The sequence below is a fragment of the Xiphophorus couchianus genome, chromosome 5 (assembly GCF_001444195.1).
Source record: "Xiphophorus couchianus chromosome 5, X_couchianus-1.0, whole genome shotgun sequence".
NCBI lineage: Eukaryota > Metazoa > Chordata > Actinopteri > Cyprinodontiformes > Poeciliidae > Xiphophorus > Xiphophorus couchianus.
In genome coordinates, this window is record NC_040232.1 from 4,862,711 (window position 1) to 4,888,623 (window position 25,913).

The window sequence follows — 25,913 nt, forward strand, 5'->3', positions numbered from 1 at the left end:
TTTTAAGTGTGACAAAAAATATATATAAGGGGGACATATTTTTCCTGCACTGTAAAGGTGTGTAAGGCCATACGAGGTCAGTCTTAGTGACATTTTCAAGGGTCCGCGAAAGCAGCACTTACAAGTCTCGCGAGAGATCACGTTTACCGGGTAGCTTTGTAGCGCGAGAAAAACCTTGCTAGCGTGCTGGCTGTTCAACCGGCGCGTCTTTCATTATAAACAGTAGTTCAGACTAAGCCCGTTAAGGTTCAGGAAAAACATTAACGGTCGTTTCAACAAGATATATTAAGGCACTAATTAACCGACCATATCTCTGAACTGAAGAGAAATTTCCGTCAAAATGTCCGAAAGCGAAAACTGCGTTGAACAGCGGGAAGAACCAACTGAACTTGAAGAAGCCGGAGGAGCGGAGGTAACACGGTTTAAACTATTCCCATCACTGACTAAATGTTTTTCAAACACACCACCGTTGTCATTAATGCTCCCTCTCTTCGCTTTGAAAGTTATTCCGTCCTCTTTGTGTTAAATGCTGACTCTGCGAGTGTTCATGTGAGGTATCCAGGCTAGTTAGCTCTCCGCGACGGGTGCTACAGTTAGCTAACAACAGCAGCAGCATCAGATGCATCCAGCGGCCGCCCAAGCTAACGTTACCCATAAGCAGTGTTTATACTCCACAAGTTATTGCACCAAAATTATCCCCTCATTTATTGTTCACTGGTAAAATACACGCAGTCATCTTGGTGCTTGTAAATGTAAACATTTTAACTGGACCAATGAGGAGGATAACTTCTCAACTTTCCTACCAGTCTCTTTGTTTTCAATGAGTCTGATTAGAAAAAACCTGCTAACTGCTGAGGATATGTCGCACCTTCTGTTGTGTTTCAAAAAAACAAAACAAAACAAATAAAACGGCATCCTACTAACTTCATATGGCCTTTCATATGTAACAAAATACGATATATTAAGACGAGCACAAACAACTCAAAATGTATGTCTCTATGTTCTAATTAAGTCGCCGTTAAAGCTGAAATCTGCACACAAGCCGCCACAGTAGTCCACATTTTATTATTAGGTAAAATGCACAATAAATAGAAATATTCTTTATTGTTCTACAGTGGGGAAATTGGTGTATCAGCAGCAAGTTATAGATAAATAGAAGCATGAGTATTAAAACTAGGATCAGAAATATAAAAATTAGAATAACTTATATAATGAAGGCAAATTTACAACATAACACAAATAGTACTGTGCAGTTATTGAAAATTGCATATTTGTATAAAATAGAATTACAAACGGGTATTGTAATTAAAAGAAAATCAACAAAATGTGCATTTGTATTATTTATTTATTTTTTGCATAAAAGACAATAGGCAATTTATAACAAATGAGAAAACCAGATTTGCTGCTATTATATAAGAATTGTGCTCTTTGTGGACTGTCAATTGGACAATTTAGTCCTGCTAAGACTAATATGACATTAAATGATCACTAATTTATTGTCTTGTGTTACACCAGCTGATTCAACTTATTAATTTTCAATTATGATGCCTATTATTTAGGGCACTTAGGTTCTAATAATCATTTTTCATTTCTAAAGTAATAACTCTTAAAACATGACATGACATCAGGTTGTTAGTGTACATATAATACATTTTTAAATAATTTATTTTTATTGAAAGCAGCTGAGGTCTTGTTTCTCATCAGTTTATTTGTGTCGATCCTATAGAATTTGAAATATGAAAAAAATATTCCAAATCTAATCTATAATCTTGTGCTTCAGGAAAAATCAGACTCTTCAGATGCTGGAAAAGAATCCTCATCAGAAGGTGGTGCTGATGCACAAGATGCATCCTCCTCTTCATCATCTAAGACTAAAGAATCCACTCCAGGTTATGAGGAGAAAGTGGTAAATAGATTTTCTTGTGTAGTCGAAGTATCTGACTTGTAATTCTGGGTAAATGAGTGAAGAGACTTCCCTTCCTGTTTGTTGCAGCAAACTGACCGAACCAACAGATTTGAATATCTGTTAAAGCAAACGGAGCTGTTTGCACATTTCATCCAACCAGCTGCACAGAAGACCCCAACTTCCCCCCTGAAGATGAAGCCGGGCCGTCCTCGGATCAAAAAAGACGAGAAGCAGAACCTGCTCTCTGCTGGAGAGTGAGTATTTGGCCCAAAAACTCGGTTTGTTTTTTAACCTTCGGAAACTTAAACCCATTTCCTGATCTGTGTTTTAGCAACCGGCACCGCCGCACCGAGCAAGAGGAGGACGAAGAGCTTCTCAACGAGAGCACAAAGACCACCAATGTGTGCACTCGCTTTGATGAGTCTCCCTCCTGTAAGCGCAGACCGTCTTTCAGAGCTGAAGGAAATTTTAGAGCTGTTCTTCAGGTTAACCGCTCTCTTGCGTCTCATTTCAGATGTGAAAACAGGAAAAATGAGGGACTACCAGGTCCGTGGTCTGAACTGGCTCATTTCTCTGTATGAAAATGGAATCAACGGCATCCTGGCAGATGAGATGGTCAGTATTTCCTCGTTTATAAAAGCATGTGGGTGAATTTTAGTTAGGGCTGAACATATTAATTGTAATGAATCGATTGTTGAAATAATCGTCAACTAATTTAGTTATTGATTAATCATTAGCTAGAGTATACAGACTCAAAAAGGGCAATTTTCTGATACGACAGTCAGAGCAATAATTAAGCCCAAACTGTACAAAATATATGCATTTTGCATTTAAGATGACATAAAAGAAAAAAACTTTGTAAATATACTCTACCCAAAACTCAAGTGGCATAATTTTAGCTTCACCCGGCTCAAATTCTGTGAAAAAAAAACTTCCATTAAACACCTTTTATCATCCAGTTGTTAATCAGCTAATAGTCAACTATTTGTCCTCCATTGTATTGATGTTAAATCAAGCAGAAAAGGCTGGACTTTCACATTTGTATGCTAAAAGTTTTTATTTTCCACTGTAGAGCAAATGTTCACTAAAGTAATGCTGTCTTTGCATTTTAGGCAATAAGTATATATTTTCTTATTTTAAAAATGAATTGAATTATTCACATCTTTTAATGTGTTGCTAATATTGTATAAAAAAAGGCTTAAATGAATAATCTGCATTTGTGCCAATTGACCCATTTAATCCCACCGGCTACAATTGTTGCAGAGTATCAACTTATATTTTTACTAACATAACCAACATAAAATGTAATAATTCATAAATATGTGTTGGGGAGGTCCAAGGATTGAAATGCATGCACTTACTTTTTATGAAGCAATTTGGGATTAAACGGATTAATCATCAAAAGTAATCGGTTGATAACTAAAATAATGGTTAGTTGCAGCCGTAATTCCAGTTAGTTTCTGGCCTTCAACATGTTCTCTGAACCTGTTCAGGGACTGGGGAAGACCCTCCAGACCATCGCCCTGCTGGGTTACATGAAGCACTACAGAAACATTCCAGGTCCTCACATGGTGCTGGTCCCCAAGTCCACTCTGTACAACTGGATGAACGAGTTCAAGCGATGGGTGCCCTCTCTGCGCGCCGTCTGCCTGATCGGAGACCGGGATCAGCGTGTAAGCTGTGACAAAATGATTAATTTAAGGCTTTTGATTTAAAACTCTGTCATTTGAAACATTTGGGTTCTGATTGGTTTCCTTCAGACCGCCCTGATCAGAGACGTTCTGCTGCCAGGAGAGTGGGACGTCTGCGTCACGTCTTACGAAATGCTCATCATTGAAAAGGCCGTGTTTAAGAAGTTCAACTGGAGGTACCTGGTCATCGACGAAGCTCACAGGATCAAGAACGAGAAGTCAAAGGTCAGGAGCTGCTGACATTTTGCCCTCTTCAAGGTTCACATGGGTGCTTGAAAATGAAATGCTTGAATTTCATTGAGGTGTTTTAAAGGTTTGGAAAGTGCTTGGTTTTTGCATAAAGTCCTTGAACATGCTTGATATTCAAACTACACATTTTTGTAATAAAGTGAAATCTAATGTTTGAGTAAAAACTTAAAAGTATTACTAAAGTTAAAACTAGATATTTTCAAACACCTAATAAACATATTTTTCACAGTCTAAAGTTAAAGCAGACTAAACTTATTTTTTTATTTCAGTTAAAATTACCCAAATTATTTATAATTGTTAAAAGCCAGAAAACCTTTTTTGTAACTTCGAATTAGTAAGTTTGAATGTAGAATGTTGTTAATGACAGTAATAATTTATGTCATGTTTTTCAGCTGTCAGAAATTGTGCGTGAATTTAAAACCACCAACCGGCTCCTCCTGACTGGAACGCCGCTTCAGAACAACCTGCATGAGCTCTGGGCTCTGCTCAACTTCCTGTTGCCTGATGTCTTCAACTCATCAGAGGTGTTTACTTCCATCCTGTTTTCTCCTCTGTCTCCTAACCCAAGTTCATACATCAGGTTACTTATCAAGTTTTCATTTCTTTCTAGGATTTCGACTCATGGTTTGACACAAACAACTGCTTGGGCGACCAGAAGCTGGTTGAACGTCTTCACACCGTAAGTTCCAAACATTTAATGTAAATCTCATTCTTTTAAAGTGTTTATTTGGGTTGAATATCCCTTTAAATGCCGTGGTGTTGTTGTTGTTGTTGATGTTGTTCAGGTGCTGCGTCCTTTCTTGCTTCGTCGTATCAAAGCAGACGTCGAGAAAACTTTGCTTCCCAAAAAAGAGATCAAGATTTACGTGGGTCTGAGTAAAATGCAGCGAGAGTGGTGAGCATCGAAGCTTCAAGATTCTTTGACATTAAATTTGATCTGAACTTAATGTCTAAAGACATCGGCTGTATTTCCACCCATCAGGTACACAAAGATTCTCATGAAGGACATCGACATCCTGAACTCTGCAGGCAAAATGGACAAAATGCGTCTGCTGAACGTCCTCATGCAGCTCAGGAAATGCTGCAACCATCCGTACCTGTTTGACGGGGCGGAACCCGGCCCGCCCTACACCACCGACCTCCACCTGGTGGTGAACGGCGGCAAAATGGTGGTGCTGGACAAGCTGTTGCCCAAAATGAAGGAGCAGGGTGTGTAGGCTGTTTAACATTAAGCTGGCTTTTCATATCAAACTAACACGGTCTGGAAGAGTAAATGGATTACAGAAATTATTTTTATTAAAGACTTGAAAGGTTCAGTTTTCTTCCAAAGGCTTCAGATCTTTACAATGTAGAGTTCCTCCTCTGGGTCGGGGAAGATGTCCTACCCCAAGTGGAGGAGTTTAAGTATCTCTGGTTCCCCCGGAGGAGATGGCCCAAGTGGCTGTGGAGAGGGAAGTCTGGGCCTCCTTACTTAGGCTGATACCCAACTTTGGATAAGCGGAAGAAGATGGATGGGTGACTTCCGAGGGTCCTAAGCTGTTTTGTTTCTTTGTTTAGGCTCCCGTGTGCTCATCTTCAGTCAGATGACCAGGATGCTGGACATCTTGGAGGACTACTGCATGTGGAAGAACTATGAGTATTGCCGTCTGGACGGACAAACTCCACACGAAGAAAGACAGGTGCATAATGTTCATGTGTATTGAATACGTAAAAACAATGTTTATTTTATTTTTAAATGTGGCCTGCCTTACATAGTTAAGATTAGGATTTAACTGAAGTTAAAAAAATATTATTTTAATTGTGTAATTTTTGTTTGCCTGTTTTAAGACATTATAATGGATTCCAAAAACATATAATCAAATATCTTGTCAACTTTTATCACAAAAACATGGTGGCCACTGGTGGGCTCCCCCTACCATCAGGCTTATAATGTATTTTAAAGGGAAACCCTGCTGGTATCATTTGACTCTTAACAAAACGGTTTCTCTCTAATGCCATCAGGTCTCCATCAACGCATACAACGAGCCAAACAGCACAAAGTTCATCTTCATGTTGAGCACCAGGGCCGGCGGTCTGGGCATCAACCTGGCTACAGCCGACGTAGTCATTCTCTACGACTCGGACTGGAACCCCCAAGTCGACCTGCAGGCGATGGTGAGCGCTCTGCTTTCAAACACGGCCGCAGTTAATTAGTTTCTGACTGAAGATAGTAGAAAGATTCATAGCTATCTGGTTTGCCTTTTAGGATCGAGCTCACAGAATCGGTCAGCAGAAGCAGGTGCGTGTTTACCGTTTCATCACAGAAAACACTGTGGAGGAGAGAATCGTGGAGAGGGCTGAGATGAAGCTGCGCCTGGACTCTATCGTCATCCAGCAGGGTAAGCCTCGTGTCCGTTCCGTGAGTGGATTTAGTGGAATAAGGAAGCAAAACTAAAATATTTTTTGTTTACAGGAAGACTTGTGGATCCAAGTGCGAACAAGCTGGGTAAAGACGAGATGTTGTCCATCATCCGGCACGGTGCCACACACGTGTTTGCTTCCAAAGAGAGCGAGATCACAGACGATGACATTGATGCGATCCTGGAGCGCGGAGAAAGAAAGGTGAATCCTGCAGAGTCGTATTTCAGATGAGCTGTTCCTAAAAGGTTTAAGCTGTTTTCCTGTGAATGTAAACCTGTGATTGTTTTCTGGTAGACCATGGAGATGAAAGAGAAGCTGTCATCTCTGGGTGAAAGCACACTGAGGAACTTCACCATGGACACCGAGAACACCAGTGTGTACACATTTGAAGGAGAGGACTACAGAGAGAAGAAAAAGGTAAAAATCCTGAGCAGCAGCTGTTGTACTCCATGTGTAAAATTTTAAAACTTGGGTTTGTTTTTTTTCTTTACAGGTTATCACCAACTGGATTGAGCCTCCCAAAAGAGAACGGAAAGCCAATTACGCCGTAGATGCGTACTTCAGGGAAGCTCTGCGAGTCAGTGAGCCCAAAGCACCCAAGGTAGGACCAGATCGCTCTACTAACATGAAGACTTAGCAATCTGGGTTCACAAAGGTGCTTTAAATGCTTGAGTTTCAATTTTCAAGGTTTGGAAAGGGCCTGATTTCCTCACAAAGTTCTTGAAAATGCTTGATGTTCAAACTGCAATTTTATGTTTTATTATAAATCTAAATTGGGAAAGCGTTACAGTTAAAACCAGATATTTTCATACACCTAATAAAAAGACAGATTTTTTTTTTTCTTGGTGTCTGAAGTTAAATCAGATTAAGTTTTTATTCTATTAGATAAGCTAAATTACCTACATTATTTCATTTTTCTAAATGTCAGAAAAGGTTGCGCAAAATGTTGTTTTTTGTGACTTTCTTTGTATATTTTGTTTAAGCATTTAAGTTGAGCAGAAATGTACCTTAATATGATTTATTTTGATATTATTAATTTTATTATTATTTTTGTTTTAATTAGAATGACCAAAATTATTTCTGTTTGTTAAATGCCAGAAAACATTTTTTGACAATCTATAAATTCAAAAGCTTGAATGTAGAATACTATCACAAGACATTATTAATAATAGTAAAAAATGATATATACACTAGTTAATTTGCGTTGTTTTTATCTTCATAGTGTGGTACTGGAAAAGTTTGAAAACTTACCTTCTAAGTGCTTTTGAATTTTACATTGTATGAACCCTGTATAATGCAGAGGGACAGCAGGATTGTTTTATTCTTAATGGAAATGTGTTCCATGTTTTTACAGGCTCCTCGTCCGCCGAAGCAGCCAAACGTTCAGGACTTCCAGTTCTTCCCTCCACGTCTGTTTGAGCTTCTGGAGAAGGAGATCCTGTTCTACAGAAAGACCATCGGATACAAGGTTCCACGTAATCCCGATATCCCCAACTCGGCCCAGGTCCAAAAAGAAGAGCAGGCCAAGATCGATGAGGCCGAAGCTCTGACTGAGGAGGAGCTGGAGGAGAAAGAGAATCTACTGCAGCAGGTAGAAATCTTTCTCACCCAGATTGGCTGGTTTAACACGGAGTCAGTTTGTAAAGAACTGCGACTTGACTGGTAGTGTGAGACTTTGATCTGTTATGGTTTCAGAACCACTTTCTCTTGTGGTTGTGAAAACACAAGAGAAAGTCAGTCTGATGCTGCAGCTCTGAAAGGAATGAGCATATTCTGTAAAATGGTGCGTTTGATTTATTCACCAGATATATTCCTATACACTCATAACAACCCTGATTATAACAAAACAAACTCGCATCTTATTCTGTCATTATTCTGTCAGGATTTTCAAAGTAAAAGCACTGTGTATTGTTTTTTAGCCTTTTTTCCAAGTTAAAACATAAATTAATTAAAAACCCTACATGATCAGACTTTAGACTCAAGTCAGATGGTATTTTAGTCTCTAAGGATGGAAATTTATGAAATTTGCTTTTGATACTTTTCAAATTTTAAAAAGTGCAAAACATGACAAATAAGCTATATTTAAATTAATGGTTTCACCAAACTGTATTTCCTGACTACTGTACGTTTTAATAAATACTTGCACCTTGACCTCTAATATTCTCCACAAAGCTATTAAAAAAAGTATTTAAAAATCAATTTAATTGTATTCCTTTGATATAATTCTACAATGCACAGCATAGTTATGTTTCTTAGGAGTAAATGATGAGAAACATCATGGAGCGTTGCTACATTCATCAGTTTTTGATTTTTTTTCTCGCAGGGATTCACAATTTGGAGTAAACGTGACTTCAACCAGTTCATTAAAGCTAACGAGAAATGGGGAAGAGACGATATCGAGAACATTGCCAGAGAAGTCGAGGGGAAAACACCTGAAGAAGTTATGGAATATTCTGGTAATTAATAAATACATATAAATAATTTAAATATGTATTTAGTGTTCTGTGGGGTATTTTTCTAACTTTGTGTGTATTCTTTATTTCTTTGCAGCCGTTTTCTGGGAGCGCTGCAACGAGTTGCAGGATATCGAAAAGATCATGGCCCAGATCGAGAGAGGAGAAGCCAGAATTCAGAGAAGAATCAGCATTAAAAAAGCTCTGGACTCGAAGGTGATCCGCCATCTGTTGGTTTGAAGCAGCAGCTCAACATCAAGCTTTGAGCTTGAAAATGCTCAAATTTCCAGGTTTTGAAAGTGCTTAGTTTATGTATAAAGTTCTTGGAAGTGCTTGATATTTTAACTGAACAGATTTGCAATAAAGTGCAATCTAACATTTGATTAAAAAGCTACATTTGGAAAGCGTTATTTTACAGTTGAAACCAGATATTTTCATGCACCTAATCGAGACACACCATCTTTTTTTTCTTTCACTGTTTAAGGATAAATCAGACCAAAAATTATTATTTTTTTAGATCTGTTCGAATTAAAGAAATAATTTCTAGTTAATAAATGCAAGAAAACTTGCCGAAAATATTTGTAGACATTTATAACTGTTCTTTGTTTATTGTGTTTTTAAGCATTTGATTTGAGCAGGAATGTCATTTATCTTAACATGATTTGCTTGGATTGTTTCAGGATAATAAATATTATTTCTAATTTTCCAGTAACCTATTGATCTGTGTAATTGAAATTAAGGTTGGCTTATATTTTATACTTTAAACAAGGTCATTTATGTTATTTTCTCTCATACCAGTCAGTTGTACAGTGTGTGAGTGAGACATTTCAAAACTTAAAATAGTATTATTTAGGCTCACCTCCTTCCTTCTGTAGAATCTAGAATACTATAACAAGATATTATTAACAGTAATAAATATTAGTAAATCAAAACTATCTTTTTTTAGTTCATTTGTATTGTTTATATCTCTGAAGTGTGGTGTTGAAAAGGTTTAAAAACTTACTTTGAAAATGCTTTAATTTTGCTGTGGTAAGTGTCCCAACCCTGCAACATGTTCCTGTGTGCAGATCGGACGCTACAAGGCTCCCTTCCATCAGCTCCGCATCTCCTACGGCACCAACAAGGGCAAGAACTACACGGAGGAGGAAGACCGCTTCCTCATCTGCATGCTGCACAAGCTGGGCTTCGACAAGGAGAGCGTCTACGACGAGCTCCGCCAGTGCATCCGCAACTCGCCCCAGTTCCGCTTCGATTGGTTCCTCAAGTCCAGGACAGCCATGGTGAATTCGGTCTTCCTAGAGCTTTCTTGATTTTTGTTTTTCCTCGTGTGTTGGTTGACACAAGTAAAACTTTAGGGTCTTGTTCTGTTGATGTAGGAGCTGCAGAGGCGATGCAACACTCTGATCACACTGATAGAGAGAGAGAACATGGAGCTGGAGGAGAGAGAGAAGGCTGAGAAAAAGAAGAGGGGACCAAAGAGCAGCTCAGTAAGTCGGAGCTTAGATAGATGGAATATCTGTGCTAAGGCTGAAATGATTAATCGATTATTGGAATAATCGGCAACTAATTTAGTCATAAATTAATTATTAAACTAGAGTGTATAGATTCAAATAAAATGCCATTTAGTGGAAAAAACAACACATTCAGAGCAGTAACCAAACCAGAATTACATTTTGTATTTAAGATAAAAAATAATGTTTGTACATGTATTTTAAGCAAAATGCCTCGAGCGGCATAGTTTAGCTTCACCTGGTTCAGACTTACTAAGGGAATGCTATGGTATACTTTTAGGCAATAAAATGTTTAATTTCTTATTTAATAAAGGAATTCAATTATTTATTTGCATTTTTTAATGACTGGTAAATGAAGTGGTTAAATGAGAAATCTGTAGAATTGTCAAAAAAATTGATTAATCGATTCCTGAAATAATTACTTGCATCCATCACTAGCAGTTTTGCTGACATCACTCATTTTTAGTATCACTGAAAGCGTTTCTCCATCTCTCTCTCCTCCAGGCGCAGAAACGTAAAGCAGAGGGAACCCCCGACGGCCGAGGACGCAGGAAGAAGCTCAAGTTGTGAGGCAGCTCACAAAATAAAAGATGAGAATTTTACCATGTCAACCAGCTCCAGCGTCATTAGTCCTAGCTTCCGTCTGTTCTGCAGGCTGTGATGATGTACTGTGTTTAAAATCCACCCCAACTGCTCTGGTTGTTTTAGGGAAGTGTTACTTTATGGGCCTGCATTGTCGTCACTGACCTGAACACTTCAGCTGTACTGGTTTAGATTTTTTGTTTGGTAGTTTTGTTTGTTTTTTTATTATTAGATGTTAACTGAAATAATTGTATTTATGCCATTTGGTTGCACTGCATTCCATTGCTCAAAATGTACCCTTTGTATTTTTTTTTTTTTTTTTTTGGAAACATCTGTTCTTGCATCTCTTTGGAGTAAAAAATGTCTTTTTGAGCATCACAAATAAATCTCCCCTTTTTATATTAAAACTTCTAGTTAGGCTTTTCTATGAAATTAAGCTTTAGATCATATTTGCCCCCGGTAGAATAGGCCATGGACTCCATTTTTTATTTTAGATTTATGTCATGTTATGTCATTCCCTCGTTATAAACAAACCCATAGCAGTATTTTGACTCATTCTGCAAATGCTCCTAAGAACAAATGGCATCAATGGACGGACTGGAGAAGCATGATGGCGTGTTGGAACCAGTAGGAGGTTCTTAAAGAGACGGATACAGTTATGATCCGAAGTCAAATAGTTATTTTTGATATATAACAACTGAAGGGAATGTAGTTGATTTTGATATATGTACTTGCAAAATACGTAACTCTTTAAAATGTTTTTCAATGGGGCATTATTATGTAAATTAAACTTTTCAGAGCTTTATATCATGTTAAAATGTCATTCCTTCATCAAAAACAAACCCAGAGTGTTTGACTCATTGTGAAACTGGTTCTGGAACAGTCCAAACGGCATGGAGAAGCATTGTGATGAGCTGAAAAAGGAGGCGAGTCGGTAACTGTAGGAGGTTCTTAAAGAGACAGACCAATTTCAAGGCGCAAAGTCAAAACCAGTTATTTTTGGTATGTAATGAAGGTAATAGTTCACTGATTGCGCTATAAAATGGCACTAAGTGCCTGGAAAATACATAATCCTACGTATTATATAAAATACTTTTTTTTTTTTTTTTTTAGCTTCGTATGTTATTACCTCATTGAAAACACGCCCAGTGTTTCTTTGACTCGTAAGCATTTTGACTCATTCTGCAACTGGTCCTAAGAATGGACGGCACAGACTTACTGAAGGGGGCGTGTCTTAAAGAGGCAGGCCAGGTTGAATGCTTCACAATCTAAATCTAACAAAAGTCGCACATCTGTCAGTGCTGGATGTTCAGCTCTACTCTCGTGATGTCATCAATCCCATATGTACACAAAGCAGCATTGGATTAGATCTTCAAAGCAGTTTAAAAATTTTTGAAATCATCACGTAAATGTAGTTTTTATTTCTCCCTTCATTTATGAAAAGGAACAATTCAGTAATAAAGAAAGGAGCAAATACATCCCTCTTTAAATAAGACACTTCTTAAAGGAAAAAATGACATTTCATTTGGCTGTAAAAGTGTAGTTTATCCAAAGCTTGGGATTTGTTACCAGTGACATTTTGCTTCTTTAATATCTTCCTTATGAAAATGTTTTCTTTTTCTTCTTGAACTGCTCAACAAAAGTGAAAAATTAAATGTAACCCTCCTTTAATATTTACACAGCTCATTCTGAACAAAGGTTTTTCATGGTGCATTTACAATCCCTTTAACAATGTAGTGCCATTAATCAGCTGACGTAACATTTGATCACATTCATTCAGATCTGCTTTGTCCATTCAGTCTTTTTTACTCTGCTCGTCACAAAACTCAATAATGAATTGCAACAATAAAAAATAAAATAAAAGTTATGCATAGAAAAATTGTCTTTTGAGATGAAAGTTTCCATTTAGTTGTAAATTTGTTTCATCTAAACTGCAAAAACAAAATCTTTCCAAATATTTTTGGTCTAGTTTCTAGTTAAAATGTCTTACTATTGAAATGAGACAAAACTAATTCACATGCAACTTCTCAACAAAATAAAAGCTTGTTCTAAGTAAATAATTCTTTAATGTTGATTTAAAAATGTGCTGCAATTCCACTGACAAACTGTTTCACTTATAATATATTTTCCCATGTTATAAGTGAATTCATCTACCAGTGGATCTAGTACTTTTAAAATCAACATTAGAGAATTATTTACTTAAAACAAGCTCCTACATATTTCAGGAAATACTAAGACATTTGAACTAGAGACTAGGCCAAAACTATTTGGTAAGATTTTGTGTTTTTGCAGTGTATGGCATGCATCTGCAAACACAAGATAAACTGTAGTATTTTACAGGAGGACTTTAGATAAACAAGGCCAGTATTTTAGGGTAGAATCCACATATTTCCATAATTCTGAAAAGGCTTCATCAAGGCACAACCTACAGAATACTAGTGTTAAAATGAGCCTCAAAGCTGGGACGCTGTCTGCATGAGGGCGCTGAGCGCCGACAGCCTTCGCTTTCCACACGTTGCACTCGGTTTTATCCAGTGCTACAATCAAAGGCACAGTGGTGAGGAAGACTGTTGCAGTCTTTTCAAGAGGAGACTGAAGATGAAGAGAATCGGAGCCCGCATTTAGACCTCAGAGCTGTCTGGACTGCTCCACATGCTTGTAGGCCTGTAGCCTGAGTAGGCAGATGAGGAGGAAGTGGCGTACGGAGGGAACTGAGCTTCCTTTTCCTTCCTCTTGCGCCTCAGCAGCAGAATGACAACGATGGCGATGAGGCAGATGAGCAAGATCAGAGCTGCGATTCCCACCAGCATGGGCAGGAAGGAGGTGTCAGCCGGCTCTCTGCCCGAGCTCTCCAGCAGGGGGCGCTCCAGGAGGCGGTCACCGCTGGGCGACCAGGGTTGCCGCTGGCTCACCACCATGCGGTCGGATCGGTTCAGAGCGATGTGCTGGATGTTGGTGCCCCGGTTGTTTTTGATGCCAATGTCCTGGACCAGAGCGGGACCGGAGAGCGCCGGGGCGGCCCTGCGTTGGCGACCGCCTGCGTTCGAGACGTGAGGCTGCGCGACCGAAGAGACGCTGTGTTGGAGGTACTCCACGCTGCGTTTGCCAATGTGACGGTTTGCATTCTCTCTGGAGCGGAGGGTGTAGATAGTGTGGATGAACCATTCCCGACCAGCAGCCACCTGGAAAAGAAAGCAAAAAATATTTCTATTATTCTTCCCTCTTAAAGCTGCAGTAACTTTTATAAAAATATGGTTTTCACATATTTGTTAAAATTATCATTTTGTTGTGACAGTGTAATATAAGACATATAATCTGTAAAAAAAAAAAATAAAAATCAAGTTGTCTTCCCCCAGTGCTCCCAGTACTAACTGCAGAAATTTACCACTCAGTAGGAAACAACCAATCAGCGCCAGGAGGCGGGTCTTAGTGCTGTTAATCACTTTCGTCACTCATCCTTTATTTCTGCTGGAGCTGATTAGCTGAACCCTCAAGAGCAGAGATAAGGAAGACTGTAGACTTTATAGGTAGTGCTAATGATAATTGGTTATTATTTCCAATCTGTGAGTGGCACTAGTACTTTTTTTCTTAAATCAATATTTAAGAATTATTAACCTAAAACAAACTTCTACTTCTTGAAGTTACGTGTTAGCTGGTTTTGTCTTATTTCAAATGTACTAAACTATTTTCAATAGAAAGTAGACCAAAAATACTTGGTAAGTTATAGTATTTTTGAGGTGTGTTTTTAAAAAGCAGGAGAAAAACTGAACAAAGACCTGAGAGATGCATCATCTTCAAGTTTTCAGAAGAAAAGAAAAAAACATTTTTCCACATTTTGTTGCTGGACATCATCGGTCTGAGAGACACGGACCTGAAAAAGTGGTGAAGAAGAGAGCATGAAACCGTCTGACCCTGGTTGTGTGACCAACGTTTGAGCTCCAGATGCATCTTGGGCCAGTTTGGCCTTAAAAGAAACGTCCCCAAATGCTGAAGCTTGAGTCTCTGGCTGGGCTTTGTCCTGAAGAACCACGCACATTAAAATTACAACAAGTAACAGCAACAAATCTTCTAAAATACCTCAAATTTTGTTGCATCCTACCAAGATCTTGAATCTGTAGAGCAGAGAGGGAGCGTCTGCCAGGCAGCCATACTCCCTGTTGGTAGGGTTGTACTTGGGGACGTATCCATCCGCCCCAGTGCAGAGGAAGACCTTCTCAATGCTGCAGGAGAAGGAGTCGCCCAGGTTCTGCACAGGGTCTACCATAACACGGCCGTAAATTGTGGAGCCTGAAACAAAAGGACAGCAGACTTGTGAGAGAGTCTATAAATCATAAAGGTTGTAGTATTCTGTGGCGCCACTAGATGGCAGTGGTGTTCAACCTTCTGAAAAAGCAGCATCAGTTCCTTCTCCAAAGCCCATGGAGCCGTCAGACAACCAGAGCTCTTTCTTAGACAGCAGGAACATCTGAGTGTTTAGACTAAATTCAGCCGCCACTGGGTCGCTCACCTACAAGAGAAGGATTACACATCCAACAGACCATTACTCTGGAGGTAAATCAAGGTCACCAAGTCATTTTATGCACCACTAATCTGGAACAAACTTCAAGAAAACTGCAAAACAGTTCATTTAAACAACCCAGCTGTTAGGAGTCGCTTTTGACTAAGAATAACTGGAACACTGATCATTATAGTTGACGATGGCATTTGACAAAATGTGATGTTTAGTGTTAGTTCCTTAATTGTTACGACGCCTGTTGCAATAAATCATTTAATAGCATGATATATTAAAACAAGCTCATTGTTTTTCTCTTTTCTCACTCACCAAAAACTGGATGATAGTCTGGCGCTTTGCTCTTAACCAGCATCTTTTTTTTTTCTTCCCCCCAGGGGGTCTTTTGTGGGCTCTAGTGTCCCTTATATGAAAGTAGGCTGACAGGAAAGTGGGGAAGACATGCGGCAAATATCGCCGGGTCCGGGAATCGAACCCGCGATGGCGGCGTCGAGGACTCAAGGCCTCCAAACGTGGGTCGCGCTACGCCCTACGCCACCACAGCACGCCCCAACCAGCATCTTTTTTAAATTACATCTATAGAGACTTCATAATTCATATATTCATTTGTTTTTTGTAGTGTTGTTTTATGGTGTAAACACTTCCTTGTTGCTGAAATGTGCTAATCAAATAACTTGACTTAAACTTTTTTTTAATTAAGGATCTTCCACTTTTTAGCATTGAAACAAGTTCCAATGTGTTTTTTTTTTTTAAAACCAGTTTTATCTAGGTAGGCTTTGGAGTTGTAAAGCATTCACACAGAAGGTCTTATTGACGCCATATTTAAGTAACAGTACCACTAAAAAAAAACAATTCAAATCTCAGCAAAGAACTGGAATTGAGAATCAAGGCCTGCTGTAGTGCCAATACTGTGCACAACACAATTCAATTTCCATTTGCTCAAAGAAAAATTCGTTCTGCTTAATTGTGCCCTGGTTAACTAATGGGGTTGATGTACCTGCTGGAAGCGAATGTCCATGTCAAAAGTGAGCGGCTCTCTCGGGTGGCAGACAGGAGGGATGCTGAACTCCCCATTGGGCGAAGCGATGCAGGAAACCAGCTTCACTGTGTAGGTCCCAGAGTAATCCCGCACCTACAAACCAGACGCCCAGTGAATCGTTGGGAGCATTCAGCTGCTTCTCCTTTTAAGGGTGGAAAAAAATGACTCACTGCAAAATCTGAGACGAAACTCCACTGCTGCATGGGCTGGTTGTAGGTCGGTTCAGTTCTGACCAAAGCGAGGGTAAAGGTCAGTCCGGGAATGTCAGCACACATTACCATGGATGATACACTGGTTCCTGAAGACAAATACAAATACGGGCAGCATTATACCTAATCTAAACAGCAAGTCTGTTAATATTTATAGGGGCATTCTTGGAGCCACAGGCTTCCCAACTGTAAATGCTGCAGGGTCACTTCAACATTTGCTTGAATGACCTTTGGCAGTTTCACAAGAGAAAGACCCCTGAGGCGGAACTCCACAAATAGATGAAGAGAGGATGTTGGCCACAGAGTAACCCAATATGCTCCTGCTTGTACAGAATTATCCTTCGGGACAAGTTTAGGGTATGAATGTATGCACGAGGGCGCCAAGCTCATACCTGGATGAGACATAACAAACTGTCCCCTGAAGCGAGCCTCGGTCTTGAAGTTGACCACCAGGCGTCCCTCCTCATTTATGCGCATGCTGGTGGGATACATGGCTCCTATAGCAACAGAAGATAACAATACAATGTTCTCAACTTTACCATATTAGCTGCATTTCCAGCTAGCAAAGAATTGAAATTACAAAAATAAATTTGCTTAATGGAAACAGGCCAATTTTTTTAAAAAAACGTCACGTTTTTCAATAAAAAGATTTTTTTTGGCCGTATCAAATAGATATAATTGACAAAACTGCAACGGAAACAGTTTTCTTGCATCTCACGAGTCACATGACCAACAATTGGATGTTGCTACTGGCGGAAACATGAAGAAAACAGGAAGTGGTAATCTGACAATTGCTTTTTCTGACAATGTGCAGCTGGATCCATCAGAGCTCTCACAGCTTCACAACATAAAAAGTTATGTGTCATTCGAAAGTGTTAAATCCATCACTTCCGTAAAATTGGCAACTACAAGTTACGTAGCCGCTCTTACAATGCTCCACCAGCATAACTGTTTACATCTGTCTCTATCATGATTTTTAAGGACATATTGTGTGAACAAGATTATTCATGTGTTATTCCAATTAAATTTCTTATTTCATGAAAACACCACGATTGCGAAATTGTGTTTTTACGACATTTGCAGAATAGCGAGAAAGATTTGCACAGATTTGTAATGGAAACGCAGCTACAGTTGTCTTGGCAGGGACCAGCAGAGAAGAGTTGAAGTACCTTGTAGTTCAGCTTCAGGTGGGCTGCCGATGCCGTCCTGCCACAGAATGGCCGTATCATAAACGAAGGTGAGCTTGAGCTCCGACTGCAGGTCAAAGTGCTGCCAGCCTCCAACAGCGACAGGGGAGTGGAAGACGTAGGACACAAACAGAGGAACCCGCAAAGTGACGAAAGACTGGACCAGGTTCAACACCTAGATGGTAGGAAATAAGAACGTCATGGAAAGTTAATCAGTTCATATTGAAAAGGAAGTACAGCTTCTTTCAACTATACAAAATCACAGTTGATATTGTAGGATCTCAATTGTACAAAACACACAAATGTTATTATTTATTCACAAAAATGAAGCCAATGGGGTTAAAAATCTTGTAGAGCCACTTATATCAGCAAAACCGTAATCTAGTAGTTTTCTGTAGGACTCCATCAATCTTTTACGTTGTTGTGCCATCGGACATTGTAACAGCTTCATCTTTACTCTCTCATGTTGATGACCCAGTTGGGTCCAAGTTTTAGGTGTTTGTCAGATTACCTCAAATTTTAGTCTAGAATACTTTGGTGTAGCAAACAATTATATTAGTAATTGATTGTCCTATTGATTATTCTTACTAATATTATTAACAAAATGGCACATTTTGCAGATTTTCGTTTACCACTTCAGCTTACAAGATCTGAAATACACAAAAGATGCAAATAAAAATTCATTCAATTCCATAAATTCAGTAACAGCATTCCTTTTTTGTATCAAGGGATGCACCTGCAGCTTAAAATTTAGAGGGCATGACCAATCGCAGCTTCTTTGGATTTAAAGTGACAGAGGCATTAAAACAGCTCATTCTGAAAGGAGCTCAAAATATGCAGAACTGACCAAACTGAAATCTCATCATGTAAAAATGATTTGTGCAAAAATGTAATGAGCCTGTTTTGTGTAGCCCATACACCTGTCCTAACCTGTTTAAGGAAGCACAATAATAAATGTGGAACCAAGATTGAAGATCATCGTTGCATTTGAAGGAAGAAGGGGAAGCTTTGCAAGGCTGAGAACATTATTCCAGCTGTGAATTACAGCAAACAACCTATACTATCATGGCTAAACCACCAGTTACATCACACGAGATTACAAAACTGTGGACCTTTAGTAAAACAGAACCTGCTGACCTGTCCGTCAGTGCCGATGGAACCGCCACAGTCGTTGAGCAGCTCAGACATGTCGTAGTAGCTGGTGAATTCCCAGAGGCAGGCTTCCAGGTTCAGGTTCCTGTAGAAGCGCAGTGAATTGGCTGAACGCATGGCGGTGCTGTACTGGTACGGCGATGTCTCCCCGATGATTTCAGGGTTCTTTGTTGCATCTGTGATGAAGCCGTAACCAGTTTGGACCTCATTAAAGTCCAGCAGGTTGGAGCAGCGGTGGTTCCCCACGCGTGTGCCGTCTGGGCTCAGCGTGAGCTCAAAGTTAGACAAAGGCCTGGTGGAGATCACCGGGAGCATTCCTGGGGAAGGAAAAGTAGCTCAACATAGATTATTTTGGTCAATATAACAAAACAACAATAGTTGTGTTCGAAAATAATTACCATCCATGTGCGGCATGTTGATGGTCAGTTTGATAAGGTTGGGAAAGTCTGGATCATCTGGACCCGTGTAGCGGATCTTCGCAGAGAAGGGTTCTGCTCCGACAGTTCCCGGGATGTGAGGCTGACACATTCCTGGCATTAAAATCAATTAAAAATGAATTAACTCACAGTACAGCTGCAACTAACAATTATTTAAGTTATTGATTTCTCTACCATTATTATTATTTTGAAGATTAATTGATAAATCAGACAAAAAATTGTCACATTTTATAGAATATTTAAAAATGCATTAAAGATGCAAATCATTTGGTCTATTTTGTAAATGAGAAAATGAACATTTTATCGCCTAACAGACAACAATATGGTATTCTTATAGTGTAGGCTTGATCATTTGCTGCAAAATCTAAGCCCTACTCCTTGACTAGACATTAATACAGTATATGGCTAATCTGGTGACCATTTCATTGATTAACTGATTAATAATTGGATAGCAAAAGGTGATTAATAGAAGATTTATTTGACAGAATTTCAACAAGGTGAAGCTAAAACTATGCCACTTCAATCTTGGGTAAAACATATCTACAAATGTTTTTTTTTTAGTTCATCTTAAATGCAAAATGTATTTTTGATACAGTTTTGGTGTAATTACTCTGAAAATGTTCTTATTTCAGCAAATGACTTTTTAAAGTTTGTATACTCCAGTTAAATGATTATTGCAATTATTGATTAATCACGAGTAATCCGATTAATCGTTTCAGCCCTAACTCACAGAGGAATCCATTTGAACTGAGAGATTCGTCTTCCAATACTCACCTTCCTCCGTACTGATAACAAAGATGGGACTGGACAGTTCTAAGCCAGCGTCTCCGTTGGTGTTGAAGGCTCTTGCTGCGCACTGAACTCTGGAGCCAGCTTGAAAGTAGACTGAGTCCAAGGTGATGGATTTGGTGTTGGTGAAGAAGGTGTTGGTGTCCACCTCCCTCATGGGACTGGTCACTCCGTCTGGTCCGGTTGGAGCGCTGATCAACCAGCGGTACTGGGTCAAAGTGTCGTTGATGTTCTCTGCAGAGCAGATGGAACCCGTTTTATCAAAGTCCTGGTACTTTGGGTTGCAGGCCTGGAAGCAAAGAGAAAGAGATTAAAAGTCAACTTTAATGTAAGTTAGATTTTGGACATAAGTGGATGGACCAGAGGAAGCAGGACGGCACCCACCGTCACACACACAACAGGGTATCCGTTGGGTGGGCTGGGCCGGTCTCGGGTTTTGGCCGTGTCGTCGTACATGAGGAGAGACACCACATGAGGCACTGCAGGGAACGTGACATCTGCGACGCTGTCCATCTCCTCAATGTACACTATCGCCTTGTTCATCTGGCAGGAATAGGAGAACATTCGCTCCATAAACATGTGGAAACTGTAACTTCTCTACTAAATAATGGTGACAAAGAAATTTGGCTTCATTCGTTCACTGAAACCTTTTTGTTGCTTTTGTGGTTTAATTTCTCTCCACTGTCACGTCTTACAGGAAGTGAAGAGATTTAATCTGCAAGTTTTGATTTATTAAAACTTGCAGTTTCTGAGCTTCAGACTTACTTATTTTTCTTTTTTTTTTAATCATCTCAAATGTTTTCATATAAATTTTATCTCTAATTTTGCTCATTCTAAATACATCTGCGATCCATATCTGTAATTCTGTCAGAAAGTTTTAAAATCTCTCACTCAGGTCATAACATGTCTCTCTGTCTTTCATTGGGTATTAAGATCATTTCTGCACCTAATTTTAATTCGTATGCGTCTTTCAGACTCTAATTATAATCAGAGATCAAATGGGAGTGAGTGAGATTCCATAAATGCAGATTTAAATCAGAGAACACTGTGCTCCTTTTGGGATTTACAGTTTTAATTACGATATAATGAAACGCAAAACAACTTTGGAAGTGATAACCTATTTCCAACCTGAATGGCATGTGGCTGCTGCAGAGCGTATGGGTAGAATGTCCCAGTTCTGTTTATAGGTTTGTCTTCTGTCGGGCTCTGCAGCATCTCATTCCAGAGGGAAAAGCTTTTTAAAGGCCTGAGCTTCGGCTGTGCTGACAGCACTGCCAGCTGCCGCCTGCCTATTTTAACACGAGGGGATGCGTGTTCTCGTGCGCGGCTGTGCAGGACGCACTCGGACCGCTGCAGGTTTCTATTTGTTTATGTGCGCCACGCGGTCTTTGGCTCACCTGTATTTCAGCCACCATGTTGTCGTCAGGCTTCATGTGAACCGTGAAGGCCTCTCTCATCTCTCTGTGACCGTCATACAGGATCTCGATTTCAACAAAATGTTCCTTCTCACCTTCCTTGAACTCCACATCTGAAACGCAGAGTGGGAGGTGAGCACCAGGCAGCTGAAAGGAACAGAAAACAGAAAACAGAAACCCAACCTGGGGCCTCTTACCCTCAGACAGTGGGTTGTAATCCTCTCCAGACGTGGCAGAGCCATCCTTCGTGTGTACCCGCACTACTGACAGTTTTGATGCGTCTCCAAAACGCAAGATGGGGATCTTCACTCTGGCCACCTCACCTTTGACCTGAGGTTCTCGCACGCTGTATTTGATCTCAGAAAAACGGATGATGGGCTCTAAAAACAGGGAGATGCATACAGCAAAACTGTGAAAGATCATATTGTTTCACACAAATAAATAAACTTAAGTTTAACTCATATCAACAGAAAGTATGGCGCCAAAGAACTAGTACATTTCCACCAAAAATGTTTGAGATTAATCTAAAAAAAAAAAAACAAGTGGAAATTTCTGACTTTGAAAGGTCAAAAATTTGCTAAAAGAAAAAACTTAGAAAATTTGACATTAATCTAAAAAAAAAAAAAATTCCAGAAAAAATCATGTAAATTTCTGAATTTCAAACATTTTGGACGTTGAAACTCAGAAATAACCACTTTTTTTTCTAGATGCTCAAGAATGATAAAAATATGTTTATTAATCTTTATTATGCAAGATCACTTTCTTGTAATGCAACTACAATACAAAGTATTTGTTTCTTTACAACTAAACTTTTATGCTAAGTAGAAACATGTTTATCCAGAGACCTTTACTGAAAAGCCAACTTTGCTGCACCCAAATCAGCTTTTGTATAATTTATTAAACTCTTCTAAATAAAAGAAGGTGACTGAATCCTGTTTCTATAACTGAGCATAGATTTGTTTTCCCAAACAGAAACATTTTGACAACTAGATGCATTTCATACTGTCTTTCTCGTCTGTGATGGTGACCAGCGCGTCCTTCCGCTCCCCGATTGAGGCTCCGTACGGGGATTTGCTCTTCGGACTCCCCAGCACCAAGCGGAACTCCTCATCTTCCTCATGGACTGAGTCGTCCATCAGGCTGACCACACACGGCTTCTCCGACTCGCCTAGCAAAGCAGAAACATTCAGATAACACAAGAGTTGACAATAGGGACAGTGAGGTGTGTGGAGGTTCAATGATTTTCCACCTGGCAGAAAGGTGATGATGGAGGCGTCAGTGTTGGGCCTCTCGCTGTAGTCCATCATAACCTGAGCGGATCCCTGCCGGGTGTAGCAGCGCACGGTGGATCTGAGGCTGATGTCTCCGCTGCGGTACACCATCGCGCTTACTTCGCCGTCAGATTCATCCACCTTGTAGCTCCCCTCCTTAAAATGAACCTTCGGCACTGAAACAAAATTGTTCTGTTACAAGACAATTATCGTACGTTCAGAAAAGACAGTAACTGAAAGTTTGGGTTACTGTCAGCAAAAACAGATCAGCAAAACCTCTGACCCTGTTAGTTTTCATTATCAAAACAAAAATAAATTGAAGAGTAAAATAAATGTCTGAATCTAAATCAATTTGAGAAAAATAAGACGTAATTTAAGGCTAGTGATTTGTTTTTACCATGGGATTATAATTTTCTCAGATATAAATTCCGAAAAACTGTTTTATTGGATTTTTAAATGTAAACTTCATATAAATATGTCTACAATAAAATCATATGTTGTTATGTGGGACTCAATTTGGTTCTTATTTAACTAAATTAATTTAAATCCCTTTAGAAATACAATCATACAGGCACATTAAAATCAAGTTTAATTAATTTAAATAAATTTAAAACCCAAAAAGTCAGTTAATCACACAATTCTCAATGGTTTATGTAACTGCAGGAAGTTTATTGCATCAATTCAGTAACTTTTCAGTAATCCCTCCTACTCAGGAAGCACATGGCGACAGTGGGAAAGACGAACTGCCTTTGAACAGGAAAAGACCTGCAGCAGAATCAAACTCAGCATGAGCAGAAATTCAGGCTAAGCAGCTTAGGGAATGATGCATCATTAAATGTGCAAATTCTAAATAATTGTGGTTGTCATTAATAAACTGTGTAATAATAATAATAATAATAATAATAATAATAATTTGGGATAATAATTCACTATTATTAGTGAATAATAGTTCACTAATAACTATTAGTGAACTATTAATAGTTTACTATTAATAGCTCACTATTAATAGTTTTATGATTTCCTAATCATAAATCATATTTATGATTAGGAATCATAAATATTAAAATGTTCTAACACAGTGTTTTCCAACCCTGGTCCTCAAGGCTCACTGCCCTGCATGTTTTAGGTATTTCCTTACTTCAGTCCGACTGATTTCAATTGATGACTGATTAACAGACGTTTGTTGAACTGCATTCAGTTGAATCAGGCACATTAAAGCAGGGAAACCTCTAAATCATGTAGGACAATGAGCTTTGAGGACCAGGGTTGGGAAACATTGTTCTAACATATATTTAATGTATTATCAATATGTACATTAATTCTAATTATTATTATTAGTTGTAATAGTAAGAACATTGTTAGTATTATTATCATTGTATAGCAATATTTTCAAGTCTAAGTTAATAATTAGATAATAACAATAAATATATTTATTTATTTTGACCAAATAAGACCTTTAAAGTAAACTCATAAAAAAATTCCAGAAAGCAAAAACTCTTTCTGGAATTCCACCATAATCCACCATACACACATTCAGCTCAAACATCTTATTATTATTAATAATATTATTAAATATAAGTGTGACATAAAATTAATCAACTCTTCCTTCAGTCTATAACCTTCTCAGATCAATGGTAATAATTCCTGTACTCACAGTCAGTGACAGTGTCGTTGATGGTGATGGTCGCCTTGCTCGGTTCTCCTAATACAGCATTCATGGGCATCCTCAGCACAAGGTCAAAGGTCTCTGGCCCCTCCAGTTTTGGCTGACCCAGGTCATCCAAGATGGTCACCCTAAATGTCTGCATGGTGACACCTGGAGCAAAGTCCAGGTTGCGACTAATGCCGACATAGTCGAGTCCAGCTAAAAGACAGAGAAGAAGAAGGTGGTTTATCACAGTGACTAGGAGTCATGGATGTTGTCAAACCAAATGTCTTACCTTCCGCAGAAACAGGATCGCTCTTTCTGGAGCGAACCGTAACCGTGGCGATTTTGGACAGGTCAGTACCCGTCCTCCAGACCTTCACCTCCACATAGCCTGAACTCTCCTCCACAACATATTCAGGCTCCCCAAAGTACAGCGAAGGCTCTGTGAGAGAACAGACAACATGATTTTGACATGACATACGACAGTTTTTCTAAAACAACTAAACTTCTCAAAAGATTTACATGAACACTGAAAAAAAAAAACACAATCTTGCCAAATATTTTTAGTCTAGTTTCTGGTGCAAAATTTAAATACAGCCAAACTAACTTACAAATATTCTTTTAGCAAGATATAGAAGATTGTATTAAATAAATATTTCCTTAATATTGATGAAAAAGTACTGGCCCTGATAATGGCCAGTAAAATTGACAAAAAAGTCATAATATTACAATTATTAGGTCAAAATACAATAAAGTTGTAATAGTATGAGAATAAATGTAATATTTTCAGAATAAGGTCATAATATTATCACAATAGTTGTAATACTACGACTTTATTCTTGTGTCATTCCGACTTTACTCTCTTACAACTTTATTCTTGCAATATTACGACTATTTTTGTCATTTTTATTTTTTAGTTTTGTTAAAAATAAAAAAAACTATTTTTTTATTAAAAAATAAAAAGTAACTTATTAGTGAAATAATCTACCAGTGGAACTAGTACATTTGTAATGAATAATAAGGGAATCATTTACTTAAAACAAGCTCCTATATCTTGCTGAAAGGTTACCTGAAAGGTAGTTTTGTCTTATTTCAAGTGCACTAAAATATTTGCACAAGAAACAAGACTATAAATACTTGGTAAAATTTGGTGTTTTTGTAGTGAATACTCTTTTTTTGTCCATTCAAAAGAGGAAAAAACCAACGTTAGACACTGGGACGTTCCAGTAGTTTTGCTTTATAGTTTGACAAAACTATAGTTTAGCGAAAGCCATTATTTCTGTTTCGCCACAGGAAGAGTGCTGTGATTCTTGTCCTCCCCTCCTTCTCCATTCCTCCCTCTGCTCCTCTAAATCCAGACAGCACTGTCTGAGCTCCAGGCCAAAGGGCCGAGGATACACCTGAAGAATGAGGCGTGCGCTTGTACATGCATGCAGACTGACACGAAGGGAAGTTCCAGCTTCA

The 25,913-nt window shown here is 38.8% G+C and overlaps 2 protein-coding genes across 2 annotated transcripts in view; one reads left to right on the top strand and one right to left on the bottom strand.

Annotated features, from left to right (window-relative positions):
* The first annotated feature begins 140 nt into the window (after window positions 1-140).
* On the top strand, window positions 141-11,199 carry smarca5 (SNF2 related chromatin remodeling ATPase 5). Its single transcript, XM_028017401.1, has 23 exons — window positions 141-412; window positions 1,781-1,906; window positions 1,994-2,160; window positions 2,238-2,338; window positions 2,421-2,521; window positions 3,400-3,579; window positions 3,667-3,822; window positions 4,239-4,370; window positions 4,457-4,525; window positions 4,632-4,741; window positions 4,829-5,055; window positions 5,404-5,525; window positions 5,848-6,000; window positions 6,092-6,224; window positions 6,299-6,447; window positions 6,541-6,663; window positions 6,740-6,847; window positions 7,601-7,837; window positions 8,570-8,702; window positions 8,797-8,915; window positions 9,767-9,979; window positions 10,076-10,186; window positions 10,715-11,199. The coding sequence occupies exons 1-23, from the start codon at window positions 341-343 to the stop codon at window positions 10,778-10,780; spliced, it is 3,108 nt and encodes a 1,035-aa protein (XP_027873202.1). The 5' UTR covers window positions 141-340; the 3' UTR covers window positions 10,781-11,199.
* Window positions 11,200-12,193: 994 nt separating this feature from the next.
* The window catches only part of frem3 (Fras1 related extracellular matrix 3), a 37,147-nt gene continuing 23,427 nt past the window's right edge, over window positions 12,194-25,913 (bottom strand). The window contains exons 7-24 of the mRNA XM_028017400.1: window positions 24,742-24,891; window positions 24,456-24,665; window positions 22,780-22,977; window positions 22,534-22,698; window positions 21,728-21,910; window positions 21,513-21,643; window positions 20,500-20,658; window positions 20,101-20,404; window positions 19,288-19,419; window positions 18,875-19,206; window positions 17,720-17,912; window positions 16,943-17,047; window positions 16,512-16,639; window positions 16,300-16,434; window positions 15,173-15,299; window positions 14,892-15,079; window positions 14,664-14,810; window positions 12,194-13,974 (exon numbers count right to left, since the gene is read on the bottom strand). Of these exons, the coding sequence (XP_027873201.1) occupies window positions 13,414-13,974; window positions 14,664-14,810; window positions 14,892-15,079; window positions 15,173-15,299; window positions 16,300-16,434; window positions 16,512-16,639; window positions 16,943-17,047; window positions 17,720-17,912; window positions 18,875-19,206; window positions 19,288-19,419; window positions 20,101-20,404; window positions 20,500-20,658; window positions 21,513-21,643; window positions 21,728-21,910; window positions 22,534-22,698; window positions 22,780-22,977; window positions 24,456-24,665; window positions 24,742-24,891 (3,548 nt within the window). The 3' untranslated portion in view covers window positions 12,194-13,413. The remainder of the gene's footprint in view (window positions 13,975-14,663; window positions 14,811-14,891; window positions 15,080-15,172; window positions 15,300-16,299; window positions 16,435-16,511; window positions 16,640-16,942; window positions 17,048-17,719; window positions 17,913-18,874; window positions 19,207-19,287; window positions 19,420-20,100; window positions 20,405-20,499; window positions 20,659-21,512; window positions 21,644-21,727; window positions 21,911-22,533; window positions 22,699-22,779; window positions 22,978-24,455; window positions 24,666-24,741; window positions 24,892-25,913) is intronic.